The following is a 23,916-nucleotide window of genomic DNA, read 5'->3' as shown; positions in this document are numbered from 1 at the left end:
GATAGATATGAATATGAAATAAAAGATGATTTCATGTACATCCCATGTGAAATGAATTGTATCTACAAATTTCTATAGATAAATTATTATCTATATTGTTCTCAACACATAAGTTTTTACAGTTAAGAATCTTGATTACATAAAAAATTTTAATTCTAAATGTCAGAACAGAGTAGTAATAAAGGTGATGGTTAAAAATTTATTTTAAATTAATCATATGGATTCAACAATTATGTTTTCGTCGTTCGCATATTTTGCCTCCCCTTGAAGCCTCCAGATTTCTGGTTATTCCTGTTCCATCCACCTGCTAATTTCCCTGACTTTTGGAGGGCGTTTAATTTGAAGTTTTTCGCAACACCTGCTTTCTTGTCAGTTCCTGAATATTGCACATTTATCCTTCTTCCATTAACAAATGTATGATTCAATGAAAGTCCTTTCTGTTAATAAAAACAATATGCAATTAAGTGCATAGACTTTTAATTTTAATACTCAATATCAACAAAGTATTAAACAGTATAAAATATACCTCATAGTCCACATTATTGGCCAGTTCAACATAAGCAAACCCACGCGTTGTGTTTGCATCTTTCTTAGGTATCCTAATGTCAACTATTTGACTAACTTTAGTCAAAAAATGTTTTTTAAGTTCTTCGCTAGTAATACTAAAAGATCAAGAATTTAGTTAATAAAATATAAAATGTGAGTTTGTCTTAAAATAGTAAAAATATGTTCTTACGTATATGGCAAGTTTCCTACAAAAAGAATATATCTTTTCTTCTTGCCATCTCCTTCCATATCCTTGGATTTTTCCTTCTCTTTAAGATTCCCTTTATTTTTAACCTGTTTGTTGTCTTCATCTTCTATATCCTCTTCATCTTCATCATCTTTATCTTTCTCATCCTCTTCCTCTTCTTCTTCCTCTTCCTCTTCCTCTTCCTCTTCGTCATCTTCTTCATCTTCCTCAACCTCTTCTTCCTCTTCTACATCACTTTCATCTTCATCTTCACTTAATTCATCATCAATCTCATCATCATCGTCATCATCATTATCATCATCATCTTCTTCTTCTTCTTTCTCATTCTTTTTCTTTAAAAGTAATGTATTGTTGTTTTGTTTAGCACCTTTCTTTTTATTCTCTTTAGTTGACTTAGTTTCCAATTTTCCTTGCAAATTTTTTTTCTGTTCATTCTTTTGTACTTGCTTGCTTTTTGCTACTTCTACTGACTTTGCATTCTTTCCTTTTGAAGTCTGCTTCTGTATAACTTCCTTTGGCTGCTCTGTTCCTTCATCTATTCTTAACTTTTTTTTCAGTGCTGCTAATTTTCGTTTTGAACTTTTTGTGAGTTTTCCTCGACTTTCTATCAACTGAATTTTCTCTTTAATTTGTTCGGTGGTTAAATCAACTGGTAAACCACGATACTTTGTCTGTCTGATGTCTTTACGCTTTTCACGTAATTCTTGCCTCTTTTTCAACAGTTTTAATTTCTGTTCATCACTTATGGGTGTTTTTTTATTTTTTTGTGGACTACTTTCACTTATTTTGTTCTTATTGGGATTTTGGGCAGATGTTGTATCCTTTTCTGTATTTTTTTCATTCTTGCCTATCTTCGGTACATCTTTTTTAATTTGTTTAGTTGATTGTCCATTTTGTACATCTCCATTTTCTGTTTTCTTTTTTTTGTAACTTTTATTATCATTTCCAAGCATTTGCACCTTCTTTCCAACTACCTCAGACTCACTTACTGAGCGTTTCTTTGTATTTTTAACCATCTCTGCTTTAACCATAATTGTTTTGTATACGAAAGATATCAATTTACTGTAAATAAAAAAAGTGGAGGATTTAAAGATCAATTTATATTTACCAAATAAAATAATTAAATTGTAAAGTAACTGTGAAAAAACGATAACTCAATTTTAAATTCTATCATTTGTAATTAAAAGAAATGAAAATTATACATATTTAAATTAAATTAATTATTATGCAATAGTAGAATTTATCTGTTGAATATATACAGAAATATTTATATACGAATATATAAAAAAATTGAACATGCATCAAGAACCGTTGTTAATATTATAGAGATTTGAAATCAATTTTCATTTCTTATTTAGTTTAATTATTTGTAACTTAACATTTCTGATCAATACTTTGGTACTCAATAATTATTCTACTTAAAATTACATAAAAGACAAAGAAATATGTACTTTTTATTAGTTTTATCAAATTAAATTTACGTACCGTTCTAAACGTGGTCAATCACAAAACTTCGAGGTTAACTTCAACACGCGTTGCCGTACTTTACTTAGAAGCGTACATAGTTTCGATTTCCATTTGTAGTACTACGCATGCGCAGTTATATATAAGTGTATTTTTATTAGATGTTTCAACAGCCAATTCTTAAATTATTATTATTTCACAAAGAGAGGCTAAAAATATAATTTCTCTACATACGAATTAAAATATGTAATACGTATTTGAACATTATTTCATAAATATTTTAAATGTCCAAATACGTACTAATTTGACGTCACTTCCGCTGGCATGGCTAAGGGAGGTTATATATCTCTAGGTACATTTTATTCAGCACAGAACTAATTTATTTTATTCTATTAACACTTAAATTAGAATAAATAAATAATATCTTTAAAATTATGATATATGTAGTAAAATCACTCTTATATATCTTTTCTAAGTATGTACATACGTGTACATGAATTAGTACTCAAATGTGGCGCCATTTATAAAATTTCAACTATCAAGTATATGCCACCGCTTTTTTTTTATACGGGGTAAATCACTACTCGTGTGATAAATTGTTACAGCTGATATTACACCTGAAAAGCAACAAACGTCTTGAACGTTTGTTTAATTAAAATTTACATGGAAGACATTTAGTAGTTGTTACCTAATTACATTATATAATAAAATAATCATATATAATGAAAATGTAGAATCTTATATTTTTTTATTAAGAATATCTGATTTAATAGCCTACTCCTAGTTGTTGAGAATTATTTACAATTCCAATGTTTATTGCTATATTAGTATATTTTTATTTCTTTATTTGAAAAATATTAAAAAAAATACGATAACTAATTAAGACTATGAATTTTACTATTTAATAATTTAGATATAGTTACATAAAATTTTATATATATTAAAAATTTATTATTATACTGTAAATATTTTTTTAACATAATTTCACAAAATAAGTCAGCTTAATTAAGTTTCTTCCTCTACACACACATGCATGCATTTACTATTGTTTACAAAATTTTCAGTTTTACAAAAACAAATAATACATTGTATAGTTACAATCGTGTACAAAATTGTAAAGCTACTGACTTATATAATAAATTTTTAAGCATTTTTACAATCTGGAAACAAATACTTTATGTCGCTATATAAAAAAGTGTGTGTATAAATAATACAAAGTTACTTGTTTGCTTTGCAATATAGTATGTAAAAGATATAAATAAAAAATTTGTACAAGAAAATATATTACTTACTTATAATTAACTATGATATTAAACATTTGAATTATAAATTTATATAGAAGTCCTTCAAGAGAAAGCATATATATCAAGAAATGCAGTTGAAAACAACCATTTAACTTTTCTATGATAAAAATACTATGTTGAAAAAAAATAATAAGAGTACGATTTAAATCTTTACATCTAACACAAGCAAAGAAAATTTTTTTATATTTGGAAGCAACGTTATTGCAAATTTACAAATAAAATATTCCAAACTCTATTTTTTTATTGTTATAATATTTTATAATTTTAAAAATAATGCTAAATAGGTTAGTAATTATATAATTAAAAATTTTCTTTTTTTTATGCAACATTGGAGTTTATAGCAGTCACATTCAAAAGTATCTCGTATGTTTTAAATAACTGTAAATTGTTTACAATGTCTCAAATTATCTTCATTTTCCTGCAAGAATTCTTACAAATTTTAGTCAAGTATTATACATCAGAATACTTATGTATCATAATCACTGTCTTCATTTATCAAAATGAATTGACATTACAGATTGTTAATTATCATTTTTTCCTTCTCTCCAAATGTTAAATATTTACATACAACAAATTAGTATGTCTAATCAGCTTTACGTGGCTTACGTTTGCGAACATTTGGACTGCTCGGTTCAGTCTTAGAATCTTTATCTACATCTTTTTCTTTTTCTTCTGCTTCCGATACCTCCCGTTCAGATTCTTCATCTACTAAATCATCCTTAACATGTTCAACAATTTCTTCGTCTTGTATACTTTTTTCTTGCATATGTCCTGCCATAAATCCTTGCGTAAATGCTTGAACTGGCATAGATTTTGGTGGATATATAAAATCGATCAAGCAAACAATAAACTAAAAGATATAAACAACCATTAGAGTTAAATATTAATAAGAAGAACTAAATTTCATTATTCAAACCTACCAATCCTAATATTGCACCTATAACAATGGTAGCAATGGCAAAAATCAAGTAACTTCCCCATGTGGGTAATCCAAAATCTTCCATGAGTCTATTGTGTATTCCCTATCAGAATATATGAACTATTTTAAATTCCACACATAGAATTTACACATGGATTTAATTAACTTTAGCTGAAATTTTTACCCTTAATACTTGTGACATTTTAAAGAATTGACTAATGATAGACATCTGAATGGAAGTTGGACTCTTCCAACCAGGAATTGGCTCTACTTTTTCCCATATTTTATCCGATACAAATTCAATTAATGAGTCCTTATCTCTAGGACTCTTGTATTGTCTAAATATACCATCTTTGACACTAAGAAGAACATATGAAAATATAATTAAAAATATTGGGAGTTTCAAAGCATAATTTCCTTAAAAAGTAAAAGAACTTACTGATATATTGTTGGCAAAGCTATAACCATAAATCTTCCACTGAGTCCTGGAGAATCGGTTACATCAACTTTTCCTACATTGATATTTAAACTCTTCTTTTGTGAAGCAAGGTGTTCCCAAATTGGTTCAAGTGATTTACAAGCAGGGCACCATGGAGCATAACTAAATTGCGAAATAATTAAGTTATAGTTATATATGTAATAATTTATAAATGCGAATATTTAATAATAACAATATTCAACAATTTATTCGTTTAGCTTTCGTGTATCTTCAATCTTATTTCGAATAAATTTATATTACATTGCATAAATAACTTATTTAACGAATTGTCTGTAATTTTGAAAATATTTACAATCAAGTTTTTGACACGCCATCAAATTTGACGACATTGAATCAATTCAACTCACAATTCCACCATCCATTCTCCGATCAGTATACGATCCCAGTTTTCTTCGGTAAGTTGTTCCACAAAAGAATTTTTTTGTGATGTCTGAATATTTGCATTTACAAGACTCAAAATTAAGCAATAGCATGTGATATAAAATAAGAAATTAAATTTAAAATACGACATTTTATTTTAATTAATATCCACCGGTACCGTAGATACACGCTGCCGGTTGCTGGAAGAAGCGCAAATCCAATCAACTATAGTTGGCAACTGAACACAGTCTCTTTTGCAATCTAGAGAAACACCAAACATTTTACTATTCTAGGAACAAATGATAAAATTATTTATTTTTAAAAGTGATTTAAAATTTTCATCTATATGCATAAAATAGAAGAAGCAAATTATTTTCTCGTTAAATTGTTTCAAAGAAAAGGAATAATCCGATTTTAAGATACATGTTTTGTTAACGAAATATCATTTTTTACTATACCATTACATAATTAAATTCTATTTAAACGATTGTTATACATAGTTTCAAATCAAAAGTGTAATTTATAAAAAATTAAATGTTCCTTTTAAATATTCCAAGAATCTAGTGACATGACGTTTGATCGTTAACTATAAATTTTTGAAATTGATCATTTATAAACTTTTTTACATTATTTGTAACACATATAATGATAGTTGAGAAACTAAAATAATTAATTTTTTTAACGTAAAAAGTTTCACTAAATTTATTAATTTTGATATTAAGGTTCACTATGAATAAGCCATAAATATACTATCTGTTGCATTATTCTTATACGACATCTCTGTATATTTTGATGAACGAATTTTCTTTGTTGTTCGAAACAAAGATTTGGAATACTTTCAAAAACACGTAAATAAAGAATACATTTCAATATCTCTGATTCTAATTTATTGTGTAGTTTTTGTTATAATACTTATTATTAAGTACGAACTCTTTTTTTTCATCATAGTATGTAAGACTTTTATTTATTGTATTCTGTTTTAAAAGTCTGGAACTTCTATAGGTAAAAAATGTCTACTATTTATCCAACTTTACCTAAACTGGTTGTGAGAGATGGCTTTGACGAAGAAGACTTAACAGATATTGATGACGAAGTATTTATTAGAGATGGTAAAAATGGTACCTTAAAATTAGATCATGATGGAGGAGTTAAACGACCTTTAATGGCACCTCGTAGAAAATATAAGAAGACACGTAGCTTTGAGACATACAGACTTACCAATAAAGCTGTTTATATACCTCTTTGCTTTGGATTTATGGCATTAATAATACTACTAGGCTTAATTACATTATGTATATACGTTGTAAATATAATTCCTATGCCAATGACAGTCTTGAAAAATTGGTTATCGCAAGATTTTAAAGATTCATTAAGTGAATCAAATATTGTTCCATGCACATCACTTACAACAAAAGTTATATGGACTAAATCATTACCAAAATTAACATCCGAAGCTCCATTAAGAAGCACTGATGTTAATAATGATGGAATAGAGGATATTATCATTGGGTTTAGCACAGGTTCATATTTGAAAACAGATATCTTTTAATTTAGTATAAAAATTATTGTGCTTTCTGGTAAAATTATGTTTTTAATATATTTATTTTTCAATTTACAGATATTCGGTTTATAGTTTTATGATTTTGCTGAATATGTAAATGTATGAGCTATTTTATCTTTATTATGCATTTACTTGAAATAATATTCATATATGATTATGTTTAAATAACAACATTGTTTTGATGTACAGGATTGGATATGATGAATACTCCAGAATATATTTGCACATTATACTTTGATGGTCAAATTCCATGTTTTGGTGGAATTTTAGCTTTAGACGGCAACACAGGAGACACTCTTTGGACACATTGGACACCTCATGCAATTATTTCTGTCGATTGTAGTTTAGATTTAACAAATGATGAAATCAAGGATTGTATTATATGTGGTCGTGGTGGAATACTTCATGCAGTTAATGGGTACAATGGTGCTAGTATATGGGAATTACCAGTTCAAGATTCACTGATTTCAGAAGAATGGAAATTCTCTGATATCTACGATGCCAAATTTATGGCTGACATTGATGGAGACAACATTGGAGATATTATTGCATCACATACTATGCAATCAAGAGAAATTCATAAAAGTGAAATTCTTATAATATCAGGATTTAATGGAAATATAATACACACTTCTGTTTTACCAAATACAGAGCAACTGTTTTTAGCACCTCAAAGACTAGTCCATCCAGATGGTGAAAACATTTTTGTCCTTGTAACTAGCAGTCAGAAACAATCGGGTGGATTATATATAATCCCTCAAGTAAATTTAATGTATGGTGATTTGGTATGTTTCCTTAATATTTGAAAACAATGCAGAGGAGAGCAATTGTTACAATAAAACAATAATCTATATGTTACAGAAATTACGAAAACTACATCACGACACTGGGAAGGGAACTTTGCTACCTCCAATTTTAGTAGATGTAACGTTAGATGGAATTGAAGATATTGTTGCCGCTATGTTTAACTCTACGATAATAGTATATAACGGATTGACATTTGAACCAATTTGGAATTTTACAGTACCTAATTCTGAAATAATAAGTATACCTATTCCCGGTTATTATAATGATGATAATGTTCCAGACTTTATGGTAAAACATCAAATAGGTTCTGGTTTTCCAACATATTATTATACAGTTGCAACAATTATAGATGGAAAAACTGGCAAATCTTTACTAGAAAAGCCAATAGAAGATAGTTTAAGTAGAGAAATGGCTGGTTTATCTGTTACCGTTGAAGGATTTGGAAATGATTGGTTTTTACATTGGTCATCGGATTGTCTAAATTATGAAGGAATCAAAGAAAAATATCAATTCTTAAAAAGTGAAGATCTAATAGCTGAATCACGTGTTGATCTTTGCAGACTTAGGTTCAATTCTACTTTAATTACAAATTTATATGCAATGAGCCAACATGTTGGGCCACCTGGTGTATCATTGTATTTTTCTGAATACTGGAAGCTCTTAGAATATAATAATTCTGCAAATTATAAAAATGAAAATGAAAATAACCCTCTCACATCTGAGCGATCGACAAAAAATTACAAAGATCAAAATAAAAAACAAGAACAAGAAGACTCTTATGAAAATTACGATCAGTATGCAGAACATACAAAATTGACTTCTATTGATAGCCAAAATGATAATTTCAACGATGATTATATTTCGAAAAACGAAAATAAATGGGCAAAAAAGAGCATTCTAACAAGTAAAGATTATGATATGTTGTATGATGGGGATAGTAAAATTAATATACAAGAAGAACACGAAAATAAACTACGAGAAGAAAGAAGTCTTATTAATTACAGATTAAATAACTTGGAAATAAGATTCAAAAAAGGGAAAGGAAAACGAGAAATAAAAATCAAAGATAATCAGATATATCCGATACACGGTGTACAGAAACAACCACCAACTGGAATATTATTATCTTCTATTGAAAAATCAAAGGAAATAGCTTCTGTAGATTTGGTATTTTCTACATTTTGGTTACCATCCTCTGAAGCACCCATAATATTAATTCAAGAAGATTTGGATTGTATTCATCGGAAAAAGGTGCTGTCAGAAAAAAACTTACAATACAAACAGAATGATGACATTATTAACGAATGCCTAGATGAACGTGGCGTTAACTACAAAACAGACAAAGAAACGGCAGATAGAGAAAATTTAAAAATTTCTCTTGGACAAATGACAATATATAGAATGAGATTACAATGTGCTTGTCCTGAAGACATGTTACCTAATCAAAGTTGCAAAAATATATCCTTACATCAAAGTTGGTCTGAATATTTAGGTTCACATGGAAATGGATATTTTAAACCAGTCTATAAAACAAATTCTTAAATAATTTATTTATGTACTTCATGTAAATTTTTTAAAATATTGAGTCATGTTTTATCCTTTACTGTTTTTTTTTACATAAAAAGTGACATATATTCTTTCCAAATTTAGAATTTTATACCTATGTACCTTCTAAAACTAAAAAGATTATCATAAAATTCTAATATCAATTTCTTACTAATATTCCAGAAGTACAACATTAATGCCTAACAAATATTAATATGTATTGTTTTTGCATGTATATAAATTATATAACTTATATTTATGTATGTTGTACATTATAAGATTGTCAACTGTTTGTTCATTATATTATCCGTTTATAGTATTTATAATGTTTAATATAAGTATATATATACATTAAAAATGAATTATCAGCTGTTATTATATGTAAAATATTGATGGTGCATAAAATACATATTATAATTAGTACAATTTTAGTAGAGTTTATTACAGCTCATTTACTTTTATTATACTCCTGATTTGGAAGGTTCTGAACTTAGCTGTTTGATCAATATCCGTTTATTGCAGAAATATTTTGCTAGACAACTAGTATTCAATATATTCTTTCTTAAAGAATATTGTGTCTTTCTAATAACATAACTCATATTACAACGTAGTTGTAAAGTTATTTGTTTTTTAAACATTATGTCTAGAAAGCAAACACTAAATCGTAAGTTATATACTGTACAAATATATTTATTGTTAATTATATTACTAATGCATTTATACATATACAGTATCTCCTTCTTACATTGCATGCACTAATAAACCAAAATTTAAAACATCTGATGTACAAGAATTTTGTACAATTGTAAGTTTTTTTATAATATACTACTTATTCTTTCTTTGTCAAAGTAATCTCGAAACTTTTGTTCTTTTAACTTTTGCAGGACATATGCAAGAATGCCTTAGCTATGTATGAAAGTAGAAAGAATTACTTAAAACACAATTTGAGAAAACAATATAATAATGAAAAAATATGTTGGAAATCAGAGTTTAAGTAAGTTAAAATATTAAATAGTAATTTAAAAATTATTAACTAAAGTTATGATATTTTTCTTTTATAGGTAGTTTTTATTAACTACAATTTAAAATGTTTGCTAAATTTTAATATTTCTACTTCTAGAATAATGGCTAGACATCGAAAATCAAGTAAAATTATGCACTCTAACAGTTACAAATATTTTCATCGACCCATTGTACCATTTTTGGTACCACAAACACAAAATATGGATATTCCGGTGCATCTTAATCATAAAATTTTAAGTAACATAGTGACAAGTGCACAGAAACAGTGTTATGCGTTTTCACCTAAGTCAGATCCATACAAAAATGTAGGAACTCAAACGGATTATCGGGATAGTGAATCACAAACTGTCCCTTGGGAACCACCATATAAAATTAAATCAGGTAAAATATAATAAACATAGTTTGCACTGTCACATACTATTTAGTATAAATGCCCATTAATGTTTTAGGGCGTAAGCCTGAAGCGCTATCAATAGCACATTTAACTTGGAGTCATGGATTACAAATTGGACTTCATGAATTAGAAGTTATCAACAGAATGAGAAGGAAAAGAGAATGGGAAAAGACACTTCCTCCTATGGATACATCGGCCAATATAAAAAAGCGAGCAACTATGATAAATGCAATGGAAGTAGACGAATGGGCATTTAGAGAAACTGTAAATATTTAATTACTAAAGCATACACATATGTACCTTGTTTAAAAACAAGTTACTTTGTAGTAAACAGTTTAATTTTAGGAGATTCAAGCAATACTGAATTATAGACAGGAATTAATGGACGAAATAACAAAATCTCGTGAATGTAAAAAACAAAAAAACATTCAAGATCGTTTCGATAGACTAGTAATTCTTTTATCTACGCGTAGAGATAAAGAAATTGATTCAATTAGACACAGACTTCGGAGAGAATTAAGGAAATTATACAAGAGGCGTCAAGAGAAAAACAAACCTTTTAAACGTGACATTATTAAAGAGCATGCAGATCCATCTTCTGAATTATATGCGCCACAAATGCGTTATGGTGAACACCCTCAGAGAAGACATGAAGTAATACAAAAAGATTTGTTAGGAGAAAGTTATATTGAATGTAAATATGTATATGTATATCTTTTTATCATTTATATTATATCTTTTATTCAATTAAAAATTTTCTTACATTGTATTTTTTAATATTTATTATTTTAGGTACAACTGAAATAAGTACATTACCTAGATTGCTTTCCACATATGAGGAACTAAATGCAATAAAGCCGAAATCTAAACCAGCCGATATTTGCGTCCGAGCAACAAGATGGACAAAAGAAAAGCTTAGTAAACTACATTCTGATTTGAAAGCAATTAAAGGAAAACCTAAGGTATTAGATGCGCCAACATTATTGAAGCGCAAGTATAAATTATCACCTCTACCTGCTACACCATTTAAAACAAGCACAGAAAATGAAACAAACATGTGTCTAAATCAATTCTCCATTCTTATTCAAAAATTAATTAGAGGAAGAGCTATTCAGTGCATGGTAATCATTAGTAGAGAGATTTAATTTGGTTTCCCTATTTAAATAAGTTTTTTTATAGATGTACGAAGGTCGTGATAGGTGCAGAGAATTAATTGAAGAAATGCAAGCATCTTATGGATTAGAAAAACATAGTAAAAAACAATATCAAAAAGATAAAGAGCAGACATTAGATTTACAACATGTACGAAGTGATAAGTCTATGCAAGAAGATCGTTTGTGTGAAATTCTTAATTCTTTAGAAGGAATGACTATATCAGGAATGCTAGATTTTCTTAGTAAAGTACGAACCATTTTAAATTTTACAGTGTAACTCACTATTACATTATATTTGAACAAGTACATAATTTTGTATCCTTCTTTCTATTTGAAGGAATTAGTAAGATTAGAAGACGAACGTCGAATACACGCTTCTGCATTATTAGTTGAAAGAGAAAGAGCTATTAGGGAGGCAACAGAAGCTGGTAGACGTCAACTAGAATATTATCGCCGTAGAGAATTTGACGAAATGTTTAGGCAAATTATAAAAGTTGATCAAGAATCTGTAGAATGTTATTTAGAAGATATTATAAAAGAAAACGCCGAATGGGTGTCTGATGAAGCAGCTAAAGCATATATTTTAAAACTCTGTGATAAAGTAGATAGCATAGCGAGAGACACACAAACCAAGTATAACAAATAAAACTAATTTTAAACAAAACAATATTAATTTTTAACTGATACATCTATTATATTATGACTCTTTATTTTTCAGTACAAGATTAACAGACGAAGAAATGGTAGCTAATATGATTTACAATTTTATGCTACCTGAAGTGGAAAAAAATGCTATGCGAAAAAATATAAGGGAAAAGCAACAAATTTATTTACAAAATGCACATGCTGCAATTTATAAAGAAATAATGAATTTACCACCCATTGAAGATGGAAATTTAGTAGATACAACTTATGAAGAAGAACTTTACAAAACACATTTAAGTGTTACAAGTTTTAATACATTTATTGATTGCCCATTTTAAATTTATACAATAATTTAATATACAGTTCATTACATCTATTTGTATATTCTTCTCGAATAATATGCTTGCACTAAAATAAAAAAGAATGTAATATACTTTGCCCTTCGTATTTCGTATATTTTTTTTTATTAAACGCAATATTAATTTTAAATAAAATAAAATTGCAATTTTGTTTTCATTTTGTTCATTATTTTTTAAATACTTTGTATAATTACTTTAAATTGTACTCTAAGAATAGCTACCAAGGTTTAATTTAAATGTGTAAAAGGATTAAACATTTAGATTTATTCAATCATAACATAAAAAATGGAAAATACACATAGAATAGTAATTTCGTACTTTCATATACAATCTCATTATGTACAAATAACAAGTTAATGCGAAGTTGAAGGATACCCTTCTATAGCATTACCTGCAAGAAGATCAGTCATAAATTTTTTAAATTTAACATCTTTTGCATCACTAGACGATAGTCTTTCCACTATTAATTTGCGTTTTTTTGCTTGCAGTTCTTTTGATTGCAATGAATCAGTTTCTCTCTTTTTAATAATATCTATATGTTTTCTTTTACAGGTTTCTATAGAATCAGGTTTCTGTGTCTCCTCCCTTGCACGACTTAATTCAGCTGTTAAATCAACCATTTTTTGTTCCCATTCTTCAAGATGTTTTCTCATTTCAGCTAATTGTGTATCTTGATCATGGATCTTTTTTCCCTGTTCTTGTAACTTTAAACTTTGGAGTCTCATTTGAAAACCTTGCCTTTTCATTCGAAGTTTCATTTTACTTATCTGACTTTTCATAGATAAGACGGACAATTTATTCTTTTTGGTACGACTATAAATTTTCTTAAAGGTTTGATTTAATTTCTCTGAACTAAAATTATGCGGCAGTATCGCGCTGTTTAGATTTGTAGTATGATGAGAGATCATTAAACTTCCGCCTGGCAGTTCGTACGAACCTACATTGCTGACAACCGAAGAACAAATACTGTGTTTTAAATCTGGTAAAATTTGTTCATCAAAATGTTCCATAGCCATGCTGCTAATGTCTCGCAACTCTTGTAGAATTTCATGTGCTCTAGGCGGTGTTTTAGAATTCCGAATCAAGCGAAGAACACGAAAAATTTCATCGATTACCTAATCCATAAATTTATATATTAATTTGATGTGCAAGAAAACAGTTTTGGATACTTTACCTTCCCAGGAATGAAACAACATAGATTAAGATCTACATATTTTATAAAAGTCATAGACAACATTGATATTCTTGTTTCAATTGCTGTTAATATATCACAATGACGTGCTAAAGGATGACTTCTTCTTTCTGATTCTCTTCGTGGTAATTGACTTTTTACCGCACGCAAACATTGTGCATGATATTTTTCCATCAAATTAAAACCTCGGTTCAATAACTTTTTACATATCCGATCAAATTGTTTACAAACCTATCAAAATGGAATTTGTTTTAAAGAGAATTTAGGTGCATAATTTTAGGAAAATATCTAACAATATAAAAAATTTGAACAATCTTACAATTCTGTATCTAGAAATTTCATCGTATGTAAGGTTAGACAAAATTGTTTCCAGAACAGTGTCAGGGAGATTTATTAACTGCAACATATCACTGTTTTATCTTTTTTGTATAATTAAATTGACACCACTTTCGCTTAAATGAAATATTTTAAAATAGTATTAAATTATTAACTATTTTTTTTCACGTAAAATGCAAGAGTGCAAGAATAGTGCAGTTGTAACTATGGTGCATACACTTCCGATTACAATGTTTTGACCGACCGATGACCTATAAACAAATATAGCTACTGCACATGTGTCTGTTTACAACACAGTTCGCTATCTATATTTTTGCGATCTAGCATACGTACTAGTTTCCCTTCTAATTTTTATACACTTAGTGGCCGGATATAACGCACATCAGCTTTGGCTGCCATATTGTTGTGTCACGTGACGAGGGAGTAGCGAGGTGAATGCGCCGGGTCGAATTCGTGAGGAAGAGTCAAAAATTTGGGCACCATCGTTTACCAGAAAACCAATTACAAGATGGATGTACGAAAAGTGACAGAATTATTACGAGCCACGATCGACCCAGTGCAACAAAAGCAAGCTGGAGAGCAGCTAAATCAGGTCGGTCAATTGATTGAAAACGTGCTCGAATGACCGATACTCCGACAGAAACATGTGCCTCTTCGCTATCATTCTCCTTCACTGCTATTCACCTCTCTGAATGTGTATAATTAATTTTTTTCTTCTAAATTTCCGAAAAATTAATTTTCGCGTCTTATCTAGAGCTAACATTTGCGATTCTTTTATTAACTTTACATTTTGAGAACAACCCTTAACCAAATATATAATCATAGGGGAGAATTAGTTTTTAGTTTGTAATGTAAAAAAAATATTTTTTTATTGAACAATTATATATAGGTATATTTGTTAATCTATCATTATACTTTTCATTGCCCACCAGTTTTCAAGTATTCACTTTGATGAAAAACTTATTCTTTTTTCTACATAACAGTTCCAGCTTTTAAAATTGAAAATCAAATTTTATCTCCTAATTATGTAGGACATTATATATGTTACAACTAGTCTATTTATAATTTGATATTAGTATGTAATTGTGCGTTAAATCCACTATAATTTTTTGTTGCTTATCTATGATTCATTTTATCATATACATTTAAATGATATTATATAAAATTACAATATATATATAATGAAAATTGTATTTATAATAAAAATATTTTCCACATTTGTGACATAAAGAAAATTTTCAGATTCACAAAATCATTGGTTTCGCACCAACATTACTTCAAGTAGTAATGACTGCAGAGGAAATGCCTGTGCGACATGCTGGTAATTAACAAGAGTAATTATTGTAAAAAACAAATACGAATTTATTAATGATAATTTAACATCCATTCAGGTGTAATATATTTGAAAAATCTGATTACTACAAATTGGGCTGATAGAGACAATGAAAATGGACCTGCCAAGTTCACTATACACGAGCAAGATCGTGCAATGATTCGTGATGCAATTGTTGATGCTCTTGTACACGCACCAGATCTTATTAGGTAAATTTCTCTTCCCTAATCACATTTTCAGTTACAACAATTTTGTGTGTAATATATCTTTATGAATAATTTTATAAATTAATTTTTTATGGCTTTAGAGTACAATTGGCTGTTTGCGTTAATAATATAGTGAAGCATGATTTTCCTGGAAGATGGACACAAATCGTAGACAAAATCACAATATACTTGCAGAATTCAGATGCTTCTTGCTGGCCAGGTGTTCTTCTTGCACTTCATCAACTTGTTAAAAATTTTGAGTAAGTTATTGGTCTTCCCTATTTCATGTCATTCACATAAAAGAGAGAGTACAAATGAAATACAACAATATATTTTTCGAATTAAATTATTTGCAATAGAGTAAAATTTACTTATACTCTTTTAGATATAAAAAAGCAGAAGAAAGAGGGCCATTAAACGAAGCAATGAATCTTTTGTTTCCTATGATTTACCAGTTGATATTGCGACTTCTACCAGATTCTTCAGAACAATCAGTATTGTTACAGAAACAGATATTAAAGATATTTTTTGCTCTTACACAGGTATATAGATATTAATTATATTTTTTTTAACATGTTGACACATTTATCAATCGACATTGAATTTAAAGCATTTGGTTATTATTTAAATTACAATTAAATTTTATCATTCTTTCAGTATACACTCCCTTTAGATCTGATTTCAAAAGAGGTTTTTTCACAATGGATGGACGTGGTGCGACAAGTAGCCGACAGGCCTGTTCCGCCCGAAACTAATAATCCAGATTTAGATGATGACGAACGAGCAGAATTACCATGGTGGAAATGTAAAAAGTGGGCTCTTCATATTTTACATAGAATGTTTGAGAGATATGGTAGTCCTGGAAATGTAACTCAAGAATATAAGGAATTTGCTGGGTGGTATTTAAGAACCTTCAGTGGAGGAATACTTGAAGTCCTTTTGAAAATTTTAGATCAGTATCGACGAAAAATCTATGTATCCCCTAGAGTGATTCAACAATCAATTAATTATATTAATCAGGGGTAAGCAATACAGTAAATTGAAATGGATATTCAAATAGATATTACAATTAAATCACTTTAATTTTAATGTCGTTTCTGTGTAAATTAAATTGGTCTGTTAAATTTCTTTTTAAATTCTATGAAGTTACAATTTAAAAATTTTCTGTTTTAACATCTAGAGTGAGCCATGCATATTCGTGGAAGTTCTTAAAACCACATATGTTTGAGATAATTCGTGATGTACTCTTCCCAATCCTCTCGTATTCTGCTGCGGATGAGGAACTTTGGAATAACAATCCGTATGAATACATTAGAGTGAAGTTTGGTGAGATATTTTATTTAAAAATAAAATAGATTTTGTTTTTATGTACTTCGCTAATGAGAATCACAATTTATTACTTTTTAGATATATTTGAGGACTTTGTATCTCCAGTGACAGCAGCACAGACATTATTACATTCTGCGTGTAAAAAACGTAAAGATATGCTTCAGGAAACTATGCAATTCTGCATGGAAGTACTAACTAGTCCAAATGCAGACCCCAGACAAAAGGATGGTGCATTGCATATGGTAATAATCTTTGCATAAAATATGATTTCCTTTAAAGTAAAAAAATATAAATTTGTTTTAAAAATAATTTTTGCCCAGGTTGGAAGTTTGGCAGATGTGTTATTAAAGAAGAAAGTTTATAAAGAGCAAATGGATAAGATGTTATTGCAATACATTTTTCCTGAATTTAATAGTCCTCATGGACATATGAGAGCAAGAGTAAGATACATATATATATTGCTATTTATTAAAAAATTGATCTATTATTTAAAATTTATCGTTTCATAATTATATTTTAGGCATGTTGGGTATTACATTATTTTTCGGAAATTAAATTTAAACAAGAACAGATATTAGTTGAGGCAGTTCGGTTGACGACAAATGCGCTTCTAACGGACCAAGATCTACCAGTTAAGGTAGAAGCTGCTATTGCTTTGCAGATGCTTCTTTCTGCCCAAGAAAAAGCACAAAAATATATAGAACCTTTGATCAAGCCTATAACCCTTGAACTATTGACTATTGTACGGGAAACAGAAAATGATGATTTAACGACTGTTATTCAAAAAATTGTTTGTACATATTCAGTACAGATTATGCCAATTGCAGTTGAGATGTGTCAACACCTTGTAAGTATTGTATTTGTTTTTTTTTGTTCTTTTGCTATTTTCATACAATAAAATGACGTATGGAAAATTTTTTTAATGTCTGTTAGGCTGCTACTTTTAGCCAAGTGCTAGAAACAGATGAAGGCAGTGATGAAAAAGCTATAACTGCCATGGGGTTATTAAATACGATAGAGACTTTACTAACTGTGATGGAAGATCAACCGCAAATCATGGCAGAATTACAACCAAAAGTGCTTCAGGTTGTTGCCCATATTTTTAGTGAAAGTGTTATGGGTAAGTCAAATAATGATAACGGAAGTGAATGAATTAAATGTAAAATATTCTACGTAAATTATTAATAATATTCTACTTCTTTTTTAAACATTCTAGAATTCTATGAAGAAGCACTTTCATTAGTTTATGATCTTACTGGGAAAACAATTTCAGAAGATATGTGGAAAGTCTTAGAATTAATGTATCAACTATTTCAAAAAGATGGTTTTGAATACTTTACTGACATGATGCCTGCTCTTCATAATTACATTACAGTTGATACTCCAGCGTTCTTATCCAATGAAAATCATATATTGGCTATGTTCAATATGTGCAAAACAGTAAGTTGATCATATTCGTTATAAAATTTATTAGTTGAAATTTATGTTTAATTATTGCATACTAGGTTCTAACGAGGGATGCCGGAGAAGATCCAGAATGTCATGCTGCTAAATTATTGGAAGTCATAATTCTGCAGTGTAAAGATCACATTGATCAAGTAAGTTATTCTTTATTTATTTTAATTTATGCATTGATTTATAACTTTGCTTAATGAAAGTTAACCAATTTTTTTAGTGTATACCTTCGTTCGTGCAATTAGTACTAGAACGTTTGATGCGTGAAGTTAAGACATCAGAGTTGAGAACAATGTGTTTACAAGTAGTAATCGCAGCTCTTTATTATAATCCAGCACTTTGTCTTGATACAATGGATAGATTACAAGGAACTTTTGGGCAGTCAACGGAACCAATTGCTTCGCATTTTATTAAACAATGGATACATGATACTGATTGCTTCTTAGGGTGAATATATATTTTTCTGTCAATTGTATTTCACTTTGTCTATAATTAATTAATACATTTTTATAACAATAATATCTGTATTGTTCAGATTACATGACAGAAAGCTCTGTGTGCTTGGTTTGTGTACTCTAATTAGCATGGGGCCAGCAAGACCACCAGCGGTGAATGAATGCGCTCAACAAATTATTCCATCTCTAATTTTACTGTTTGATGGACTAAAAAGAGCTTATGCAGCTAAGGCATCTGATACTGATGATGAAGAGAATAAAGAAGATGATAGTGATATTGATGAAGGTAGTATTATTTCTATGCTTATTTTTATATTTGTAACTTATACTTGTATTAGTTATTTTTTTTATTTTTATCTTGGGAAAACTAATAATAATTTCATTTGTACAGAAGTGCTATCATCGGATGAAGATGAAATCGATGATGCTAGTCAAGAATATCTGGAGAAGCTACAAGAAAAAGTGACAAGGTCATCTACCCAACACGGCTTTAACGTATCAGCTTCGCTTCAAGATGGGCATGGTGATCATAGATCAGATGACGATGGCGATGACTCGGAATATGACGCCAATGAAGAAACTCCGCTTGAGTGCTACGCTACGCCTTTGGATTCGGATGATACGAATCAAGATGAATACGTTGTTTTCAAAGAAGTAATGCAAAGTGAGTAGTTTCTATGCTTCTGTAATCTTAAAATTCGTGTTTCTTTTTTCATCTTGAACGTTATAAATCTCCATACTCTTTGTTTGGTGAATAAAGTACATGTCTTATTTTCAGATATCGAAAGAACAGATACAGTCTGGTATAGAGCATTAACTGGCCATTTAACTGCGGAGCAACAAAAAGCATTGCAAGAAATTATTCTTTTAGCAGATCAGCGTAAAGCGGCTCTTGAAAGTAAAAGAATTGAACAGAGTGGTGGTGAGTTTCTTTAACGATTTATGTATTAATAGAAACTAAAGCTTACTTTCGAATGTATATATGATCAGATTAGTATATGGATACTTAATATTTTCCAGGATACGCGTTTCATTCGCAGACTGTACCTACATCGTTCAATTTTGGTGGAACGCCTCTGAGCCGATAGACTCCCAATCGTTTATATTTTTAGCTTAAGTAAGTAAATAAATTGCGAAGCATCCAAGTCGAGTATCCTTAACAAATGCAATACACGTTCCCACTCCGTTAAAACCAAATTACAAACACAAGTTAAATTGCACATAACAGCGACCATTTTTGTTTGTTTCTCCACGTTTTTCTGACTTTTCATTACTATAGCTCAGTACACATACAACAATGGTAGCATCCTTTCGAGCGTTTGGAAATCCATTCCACGATGGAATCTGCGGAGAAGCACGCTTCTTCTCATAACACAATAATAAAACGTAATTAATTCTCATAATAGAAGAAAGAAATGCGTCTAAAATAGATAAAAATAGAAATTTCTATTTGTTTTTGATGTAAAAGATATTTTTGATCATTTTTTATTTCGATTTGCAGATTCCAGGGAATATGTTCTGATCTCGATTTCCAAATCATCGTGCTTCTTCGCCGAGCTCACGCCAATCCATCGTCCAGCGCGATCGAATCTTTTTTTTTGTACGAGACAGGAAAAGATATATGCGTGAAAATGAAAGCGTGAAAGGGAGGAGAGAATGAGTGCATATATGTGTGTGTACATCTGAGAGAAATAAGAAGAGAGAGGAGGAGAGATACGAAGTAGAAGAAAGTAGTTCGATCGCTCTTGAAGCGCTCGAAAAAGTGCCTTCAACACGCTCGACGTGGATGGGACCTAATTTAAAGACAGCAAATTGGATCGAGGCTAGGACGCTTCTCTAGTTTGTAAGTTTCGTAAACACTGTACTAAAGTATAATAAATTAATGCTAATTAAAAATGAAAAAAGTTAATTTCGAGAAATTCTCAGCCTTGATTTCATTAATACGGATTGTTAAAAAAAATTTTGAAACAAATAAATTGAATATAGAACTACGTTGCTTTGCACATTAAGTTTTCGAATTGTGTCATGTACAAAGTTTATGTCTTGATAAGTATAATTTAAAAATATTACCTATAATTCATTTTTGTATAAAATTGTACAATGCATTATCAATTGTTTTCTAATTCATTTGCTTAAAAGAATAAAATAAGTTTAATAGCAATTTTACATGTGACATTAGTAGTTATATATTTGACTTAGAAAATGAGAATTATTAGAATGATTAGGAAGAAGGATAGATCCGAGAACGTAAACATTTCTTTTTTTCGTTAACAGCCTTATATTCCACTTTCGATCGATACATAAGTTAAGTTACGTGATTTTAAATGAAGAGCTTAGCAGGATATATATACATATCCATTTGTGGAAAATAATTCATATCCTGCGAAGTAATCCTCAGGGCGGAGATACATTTATGAAAGGAGCTGCGATGATTAAAATTGCAAATACATTTGCAAATTTCATATGCATATCAATACGTATGTAAAGTTTTAAAATTAAATTTTCGATAATTGCAATAAGAATTTTTTTACAAATTGGAACAATTTCAATTACAAACTTGTCTGTGTGCTTGTGATCGTGTAAAAAAATATATTTAATAAAGTAGAGTAGCAATTTTTAATCGCTTATAGATATATCTAAATAAACAAATTTTCCAAAACTGTTATTCAACAGCATATTTTGCATCCTAATTTCATTTGTCGATGATCTGTTACTTAAGTGAAAAAAACTTGCAAATGTAAATGCAACTTTGATTCTTTGTTAGATTTGAGAGAAAGAAAAATAAGGAAAAGAAGTATCCCACAACTCCGAGAAAACAGCGCATCGGTGGCATTTTTTACCAGTGGTTTAGTAACCAAAGGTGCGAAGCACTCATGAAAACGCAAAGAGGTCCGTTAAAGGCGGGCGAGATAGATGAGAAGAACGTATCCAGAGCAGGCAAAAGTTCTACTCTCAATCTCTGTCCTCAGTGTGTCCTCGGATAAAGTGAACCATAATGTCACTTGAGACACCGTTCGAAATATAATGAACCGACATAGCCACCTCTCATCGCTTTTGCTACATTCTGTTCAAATGCTCTCCTATTATTTTGCAGAACCTCCGCAGCATCTTTATTCAAGGGATCTTCTGGATTTGGTTCCTGGACAAACAATTTCTCCTAAGAATTTCTTTGTTTAAGTAGATCCAAAGCTATCACCATTAACAAACTTGAGCTTAGAAGTAAACATTTATAAAAAAAAATCATCTACTTTGTTAAACAGAATGTTATATAGTGTTACTAAATACCAAGAAAAGATATTGCAATCCATAAACAATAGAATTAATTGTAAGAACTGGTTTCCAATCTTCTCTTAAAATATTCAAACACACATTGCCATCCAAGTCAATGTTAGGATGATAAACTTGTGTTTCACATTTTACTTTAGGCGGCTCGTGTGGATAATTTGGGCCAACTTTAAAACTGAAGACAAATCTGCCACCTCTATAAAATCCCTAAAAAGGAACAAATCATCAATTGTGTGTGTGTATATATAAATTACTTTCTTACCTCATCTGGACAAATAATTAACTTAAAGCTGAGGAGGTCATCTGGATCAGGAAACTCTGTTCCACATGTTTTTGGAAGATTGAGCTCATTTATATCTATATATTAAAAGATGGAAAAAATTTTTTAAATATGTTGAACAGAAACTACATAAAATTGCATATTTCGTTAAATAAAAATTGCACCTTGCATTAAATAGTCGAAGATTCTTTAAAGATCAAAATATTGAAAAAAAATGTCAAATTAAAATAACATTAAAGATTATGTAAATACTAATATTAAACTCTAATAATGTATTTACAAAGATCAAATTAAATTATTCACACTTATCTTGTAGAATAGATTTCTTCGCTATGAAAAATTAATGTTAATAGTTAATAATAAACTTGAAGAAGTTTACTATTTTTACACTTTAAAATACAACTTTGAGTTCTACCAATTATAAGATTTTTTTCTTTACCTTGTTCTTGGTCTTAAATGTTCATGATATATTTGTGAGAATGTTATAAATAAGATCTTGTTAAGAGAATTCATACGAAATACTTACCCACAGGTAAAAATATCTTAACAAAATACAAAAATAGATCAATTTGTAAATATTGTGCACAAATATATATATATATATACATATACGAAAAAAAAAACGAAAGCTAAGAACTAAATATAAAATATATACGCATAATAGGTATTGATAAAACTGAACAATGACTGCTAGAAATTGTAACCCAACTATATTGTGAAAATCTTACGAAATTTTTAATTAAATGTCTGCCAATCAATAATTTTTCATTCTCTTTGTATATTTAAATAAGAGTTTTAGGAGCTAACAAATGAAATAGAAATTGGAAAGAGAACTATGAGTGGTCGTCAATAAACCTTTTGTGATTCTCAGTTGTGCTGCAGATGCCTTCTTTTGGGTGCCAGTTTTCGGCGATTCACCATCCTTTTTCGCCTGTTTTAACGAGAATAATTTGATCATGATAGAGTGGCGGTGCCCGGCGTGGAAGGCACAAAAGTCTTCTTCCTCGATCGGCCACGCGCGCAGTTACGATGCACGCAACAAAACTTTTTGACAATGGAAACAACTACTATGAATTTACGACTAATATCACGCGGACGTAGCAAAATTCGTTTTCGTTACGATCACGGTATTAAAGTTCTATTTTCCATTCCGTACATTAAAGCCTGTATCTCATTTATGTACATATGCGCGCACGCACGTGACGTTATACGGTCAAATTGAATAGTTCTGGTCTTTTTCAACTAAGTGACATTTTT

General features: G+C 29.5%; 6 protein-coding genes across 9 annotated transcripts; 3 read left to right on the top strand and 3 right to left on the bottom strand.

Moving 5' to 3' along the window:
- Nucleotides 1-69: 69 nt before the first annotated feature.
- Nucleotides 70-5,519, bottom strand: LOC143424056 (uncharacterized). The gene is made up of 21 exons (XM_076895864.1): nt 5,288-5,519; nt 4,881-5,042; nt 4,626-4,800; nt 4,443-4,544; nt 4,111-4,372; nt 4,038-4,065; nt 3,511-3,678; nt 3,441-3,447; nt 3,317-3,378; nt 3,197-3,237; nt 3,089-3,115; nt 2,997-3,037; nt 2,882-2,906; nt 2,788-2,835; nt 2,706-2,722; nt 2,515-2,566; nt 2,304-2,397; nt 2,240-2,248; nt 737-1,816; nt 527-662; nt 70-437 (listed from the first exon to the last, which is right to left on the bottom strand). The coding sequence occupies exons 1-21, from the start codon at nt 5,449-5,451 to the stop codon at nt 231-233; spliced, it is 2,907 nt and encodes a 968-aa protein (XP_076751979.1). The 5' UTR covers nt 5,452-5,519; the 3' UTR covers nt 70-230.
- Nucleotides 5,520-6,047: 528 nt separating this feature from the next.
- LOC143424099 (uncharacterized) lies at nt 6,048-9,237 on the top strand. Its single transcript, XM_076895923.1, has 4 exons — nt 6,048-6,148; nt 6,303-6,820; nt 7,051-7,646; nt 7,723-9,237. The coding sequence occupies exons 2-4, from the start codon at nt 6,310-6,312 to the stop codon at nt 9,208-9,210; spliced, it is 2,595 nt and encodes an 864-aa protein (XP_076752038.1). The 5' UTR covers nt 6,048-6,148; nt 6,303-6,309; the 3' UTR covers nt 9,211-9,237.
- A 1,099-nt stretch (nt 9,238-10,336) lies between these two features.
- On the top strand, nt 10,337-12,767 carry LOC143424055 (cilia- and flagella-associated protein 91). The gene is made up of 7 exons (XM_076895863.1): nt 10,337-10,617; nt 10,686-10,894; nt 10,976-11,324; nt 11,423-11,751; nt 11,810-12,031; nt 12,122-12,417; nt 12,503-12,767. Exons 1-7 carry the CDS (start codon nt 10,338-10,340, stop codon nt 12,765-12,767), a joined length of 1,950 nt encoding a protein of 649 aa, XP_076751978.1. The 5' UTR covers nt 10,337.
- On the bottom strand, nt 12,738-14,564 carry Pall (F-box protein pallbearer). Of its 2 annotated transcripts, XM_076895498.1 has the most exons (4): nt 14,300-14,564; nt 13,963-14,211; nt 13,180-13,903; nt 12,738-12,837 (listed from the first exon to the last, which is right to left on the bottom strand). In XM_076895498.1, exons 1-4 carry the CDS (start codon nt 14,384-14,386, stop codon nt 12,803-12,805), a joined length of 1,095 nt encoding a protein of 364 aa, XP_076751613.1. In that variant the 5' UTR covers nt 14,387-14,564; the 3' UTR covers nt 12,738-12,802. The 2 variants fall into 2 exon arrangements, with proteins under 2 accessions (XP_076751613.1, XP_076751612.1); XM_076895497.1 differs by lacking the exon at nt 12,738-12,837 and having other exon boundaries at nt 13,038-13,903; nt 14,300-14,562.
- A 142-nt stretch (nt 14,565-14,706) lies between these two features.
- On the top strand, nt 14,707-20,998 carry Msk (importin-7 msk). Of its 3 annotated transcripts, XR_013101861.1 has the most exons (20): nt 14,707-14,908; nt 15,559-15,637; nt 15,708-15,858; nt 15,957-16,115; nt 16,241-16,397; nt 16,513-16,877; nt 17,036-17,181; nt 17,263-17,426; nt 17,505-17,624; nt 17,705-18,031; nt 18,118-18,304; nt 18,401-18,624; nt 18,690-18,782; nt 18,860-19,086; nt 19,175-19,380; nt 19,486-19,758; nt 19,873-20,016; nt 20,115-20,211; nt 20,374-20,480; nt 20,596-20,998. XR_013101861.1 is itself a non-coding variant. In XM_076895496.1 (19 exons), exons 1-18 carry the CDS (start codon nt 14,825-14,827, stop codon nt 20,180-20,182), a joined length of 3,174 nt encoding a protein of 1,057 aa, XP_076751611.1. In that variant the 5' UTR covers nt 14,707-14,824; the 3' UTR covers nt 20,183-20,211; nt 20,596-20,998. The 3 variants fall into 3 exon arrangements, 1 of the variants encoding a protein (XP_076751611.1); XR_013101860.1 differs by having other exon boundaries at nt 20,115-20,480; XM_076895496.1 differs by lacking the exon at nt 20,374-20,480.
- A 350-nt stretch (nt 20,999-21,348) lies between these two features.
- On the bottom strand, nt 21,349-23,764 carry Ubce2m (NEDD8-conjugating enzyme UbcE2M). Its single transcript, XM_076895499.1, has 4 exons — nt 23,515-23,764; nt 22,642-22,736; nt 22,380-22,586; nt 21,349-22,233 (listed from the first exon to the last, which is right to left on the bottom strand). Exons 1-4 carry the CDS (start codon nt 23,615-23,617, stop codon nt 22,093-22,095), a joined length of 546 nt encoding a protein of 181 aa, XP_076751614.1. The 5' UTR covers nt 23,618-23,764; the 3' UTR covers nt 21,349-22,092.
- Between the last annotated feature and the right edge of the window lie 152 nt (nt 23,765-23,916).

Source organism: Xylocopa sonorina, chromosome 5 (assembly GCF_050948175.1).
Source record: "Xylocopa sonorina isolate GNS202 chromosome 5, iyXylSono1_principal, whole genome shotgun sequence".
Taxonomy (NCBI): Eukaryota; Metazoa; Arthropoda; class Insecta; order Hymenoptera; family Apidae; genus Xylocopa; species Xylocopa sonorina.
This window is presented reverse-complemented; position numbering and strand designations above follow the sequence as displayed.